General features: G+C 44.6%; 1 protein-coding gene across 1 annotated transcript in view; it reads left to right on the top strand.

The window, feature by feature from the left end:
- The window catches only part of sgf29 (SAGA complex associated factor 29), a 6,945-nt gene extending 2,610 nt beyond the window's left edge, over window positions 1–4,335 (top strand). Inside the window, 6 exon segments of the mRNA XM_032538109.1 lie at window positions 676–805; window positions 1,554–1,699; window positions 2,279–2,315; window positions 2,538–2,624; window positions 2,626–2,698; window positions 3,411–4,335. Coding sequence (XP_032394000.1) covers window positions 676–805; window positions 1,554–1,699; window positions 2,279–2,315; window positions 2,538–2,624; window positions 2,626–2,698; window positions 3,411–3,527 — 590 coding nt within the window. The 3' untranslated portion in view covers window positions 3,528–4,335.
- The last annotated feature ends 398 nt before the right edge of the window (window positions 4,336–4,733 follow it).

The raw sequence follows: 4,733 nt of genomic DNA, 5'->3' as shown, positions 1-4,733 counted from the left end.
GTGTGTGTGTGTGTGTGTGTGTGTGTGTGTGTGTGTGTGTGTGTGTGTCGAAGTGATCCATTCAACCTTTGCTCTTTAACCCTCCTGTTGTCCTGGGGTCAAATTTGACCCGTTTTTAAAAGATCTTTGTATTATAAATTTGGATTTCTTTCTACTAAATTGTCCAAATAGATAACGTGGAGGTTTCCTGCAACGCTCTCTACAAAACACAAATGATCAGTTCACTACTTTAACAGAATTTGGGTGTTATATTCAATAGCATCGCATTTGAATTTTCTTTGTATATTAAAGAATGTTGAAAAATCTTTAAAAATGTGGGGGAAATGCAGATTGACATCTATAACGTGGAAAAAAGTGTCAATAAAAAAATGAAAAAAACGTTTAACCCTTGACAAAAAAATTCGTTATGGTCTATTGATTTTAACTATTTCCGACATTTTTGTCACTTTTTCAATGTCGTGGGTGCTTTTTGGTGTTTTTTTCCAAACGTTTTTTGATATTTTTAATGTTGATATTTTCAGCGCTTATTTCGACGGCCCATTTGTTGTGACAAAAAAAATAATTAATTGAAAACGGGTCAAATTTGACCCAAGGACAACACGAGGGTTTAGATCTGCATCAGGTTTCTGTAACTCGTGATTTTTATTTTTTTTAATCCGTCTCACATCTGTGCAGCTGCTAAGATGGCGGGGGTCTACAGCGACAGCGACCCCCCCAGGAAGACGATGAGGCGAGGCGTGCTGATGACGCTCCTCCAGCAGTCGGCCATGACGCTCCCGCTGTGGATCGGCAAGCCGGGGGAGAGGTAGCCGCTGCTCGTTAACCCTCCGTTACCACAGCAACACGTCCAGCAGGACTCTGAAAACACACCACACACAATTCATTCAGTCTTTTAGGGAGAGAGAGAGAGAGAGAGAGATTATTCATTCTGAAGGAATTTTTAGGCATCCAGTAGCAACACAACAAACACATATATCACACATACTCACATATACACACACATATATCACACTTATACACACATAGACACACACATATCACAGACACATATACACACACACACACATTTATACACACATATATCACACATATATTACACATGTAAACATATACACACATCACACATACACGCATATATCATACATATACGCACATACATTACACGTATACACACATATCACACATATACACACATACAGTATACACACATATACACACATACGTCACATTGAAATAAAAATCACTCCCAGAAATGCAATGACCATCATAAGGTGAGGTACTGTGGTAGATGATGATAGTGAAAAAGTGAACAGTGCAGTAGATCATAATAAAGTATTAACTATGACTATAAAATATGAACATAATAACCTATAAACTGACTGACTGAGTAAATAATATTGTTAAGTAACAGGGAATAAGTTCTAAGATGTAAGATGGAGATGTTATGACCACGGTCCAGGTTATGTCTGAGGGCTGATGGAGCCAATGATCAAGTTGTAGAGCAGACCAGTGATATGACGGTGCTAAAGTTCCTCTCCCCTTCTCCCTGCCAGCCCCCCCCCTCTGTGCGGGGCGACCCCCGCCAGCAGCGACTACGTGGCCAAGCAGGGCGACAAGGTGGCGGCGAGGGTGAAGGCCGTGGACGGAGACGAGCAGTGGATCCTGGCCGAGGTGGTCAGCTACAACCACTCCACCAACAAGTAGGAGCACGCACACCTGGGAGCTACACCCGTCCTCAGATCAGCCACCACAACGCTACGTTAGCATGTCTTCAAATAAGAATAATAATATACACCCCCCTATGTTAAAATACAGGGACATAAGTATACACCCCCCTATGTTAAAATACAGGGGCATACGTATACACCCCCCTATGTTAAAATACAGGGGGCATAAGTATACACCCCCCTATGTTAAATACAGGGGCATAGATACATACACCCCCTATGTTAAATACGGGCACATAAGTATACACCCCCCCTATGTTAAAATACAGGGGCCATACGTATACACCCCCTATGTAAAATACAGGGGCATAAGTATACACCCCCCTAGTTAAAATACAGGGGCATAATTTACACCCCCCTATGTTAAATTCCCATAGAGGCAGATTTTTATTATTGAAGACCATTTATTCATGGATCGTATGTATGCACCTGATAAAGTCCCCCCCCCCCCCATTAGCCTAAAGCTGGTTTGATCCTATGGAAAGTGATGATGTCCTAGACGTGTCCTGCAGCACCCCTTTGTCCCTCACGACCTGTCTCCGCCTCCCTGCAGTACGAAGTGGACGACATTGATGAAGAGGGAAAGAGTGAGTACTACTACCTGTATTACAGTATATTTCTCTGAATGTATTTCTACTTAAAAGAAACTCATATTTCAGATATAGACATTTTTAAAGGGTGATCTGACGGTGGTGTGTGTGTGTGTGTGTGTGTGTGTGTGTGTGTGTGTGGTGTGTGTGTGTTGTGTGTTGTGTGTGTGTGGGTGGGTGTGTGTGTGGTGTGTTGTGTGTGTGTGTTGTGTGTGTAACCAGAGACACACTCTGAGCAACGGCGGATCATCCCTCTGCCTCAGTGGAAGGCCAACCCCGAGACGGACCCGGAGGCCCTGTTCGCAAGGACCGCTGGTGCTGGCCCTCTACCCCCAGACCACCTGCTTCTACCGGGCCCTGATCCACACGCCCCCACACCGGGTCAGACCCTCAGCACCCTGCTCTCTGCTCTAGTGTTAGCAAAGGTTAAAGTTATCACAGGACATGGCCCACACGTGTTTATGTTAAAGGGAGAGGTTAGTAACGGGGAAAAGGAAGCGAGATTTGAAAGTAACATCCCCCCGGGCACCATCCCCTCTGGGCTCTGTCCCCCCGGGCACCATTCCCCCAGGTCTCTGTCCCCCCAGGTCTCTGTCCCCCCAGGTCTCCGTCCCCTCTAGGCTCCGTCTAACCCCTTTGTGTGTGTGTGTGCCGCTTTTGTCTTGGCCCAAAAAATGCACTTAAACACACCCCAAAGACTACAGCTGACAGCCAACTACCATGTACCTTCTGCACCTACCCCCCCCCCCATCCTAGCAGGCGGGGCCATTAGATATACCCGTGATACCCACTGTCATCGGCCAATGGGAGGAGAGAGCAGATTTGAGTCGCGCATGCGTCACTTTGCAGCAAGTAGTTAGCGTCTATGATTAGCATATAGTTAGCGTCTATGGTTAGCATATAGTTAGCGTCTATGGTTAGCATATAGTTAGAGTCTATGGTTAGCATATAGTTAGCGTCTATGGTTAGCATATAGTTAGCGTCTATGGTTAGCATATAAGATGCTCCCAAATCCTTCAGTCTGAATGTAAAATTACTTAATTTGTCCCGACTTGTCCTCCCAGAACTAACCTCAGCACGTGTGTGTCCACAGCCTCAGGACGACTACTCGGTGCTGTTTGAGGACACGTCGTACGCCGACGGTTACTCCCCCCCGCTCAACGTGGCCCAGCGATACGTGGTCGCCTGCAAAGAGAACAAGAAGAAGTGAGAGGACGCTGGGGGACGGCAGGACGCCAGGGGACGCCGGGGGACGGACATGGAGCCTGTTTGGGAGCGTTTTCATGTTGCACTGATTTCCATTCTTGTGAAGATTAGTTCTTGTTTTTGTTTCTAATCATTTGTATTTTGAACCTGAACAGACTTTTTTATACTTAGCATCTCTTCAGTGAGACTGGTGTCACTGGCCAATGGGAGGAGAGCGCAGGTTTGAGTCACGCATGCGTCACGTCGCGACAAGTAGTCTATGTATAGCATATAAGATGCTAACGAGATGCTAACGAGAGACTTCTGTAGTGTCAACACAGTAAAAATGGACCTACTTAACCAAGTTGGTTCACTGCTAGCTTAGCTACAAGTTAGCATCAAACACAACAAAGGCAGTCAGTTGAATGGTGTTTTGAGCTAACGTTAGCATCAAACAACCATAGATAGGTAGCTAAAGCGTTTTAAAAATTATTTCCATCGTCTGTTATTGTTTGTAATGACAAGTTTATAATTTCATGGAGTTCATATTTCAGTATGACAGTTATGTCGTAAACCGTTTACTTCTGAGCGTGCTCGACTGAAGTTTGCTCTCTCCTCCCATTGGGCAGCGACGCTGTTTTTGTCACCTGAACGCCTCATGGGGGGGGGGGAATAGTTTTTGTGATTGTGTCCCAATTTTTGACTGCAGACTGATTGGGGGGAGTCGTGTTCAGAGGGAACGGGGCCACAATAAACACACAGAGTGCTGTTGATGTACATTTGTGTCCCATGATGCATTGCAAAAAAGGAAACTGTAGGGGCTGCTCACAGCTCAACGTGACATCACGACTTCTGGAGCCAAGTGGCGTGTTCTCAAGATTCAAGATTTCTTTATTTGTCATTCCACAGTGATACGAAATGATGTGCAAGTTCACAGCTTTAAAAAAAAAATACAGCACAGAAACAATTAAAAACGACATAGAAAAAAGTCAAGATATTTAGCTATATATATATTTAAATAGAAAAAAGCTTTTATGGGATTGCAGAGCCTTTATATAGTGATGCATATAAATAAACCAAGTCAGTTTATATCTCTGGAGGAATCAGGAAGAATTAGCTCGCATCACGTCTGTCCACACAGAGACCGTGAATACATAAAACAACAGATGTGACATGATGACGTCTCTAACGTACCAGGGAGCCACCACCTCCACCACGTTGGTGTAGATTA

This window comes from Etheostoma spectabile, chromosome 15 (genome assembly GCF_008692095.1).
Source record: "Etheostoma spectabile isolate EspeVRDwgs_2016 chromosome 15, UIUC_Espe_1.0, whole genome shotgun sequence".
NCBI lineage: Eukaryota > Metazoa > Chordata > Actinopteri > Perciformes > Percidae > Etheostoma > Etheostoma spectabile.
This window is presented reverse-complemented; position numbering and strand designations above follow the sequence as displayed.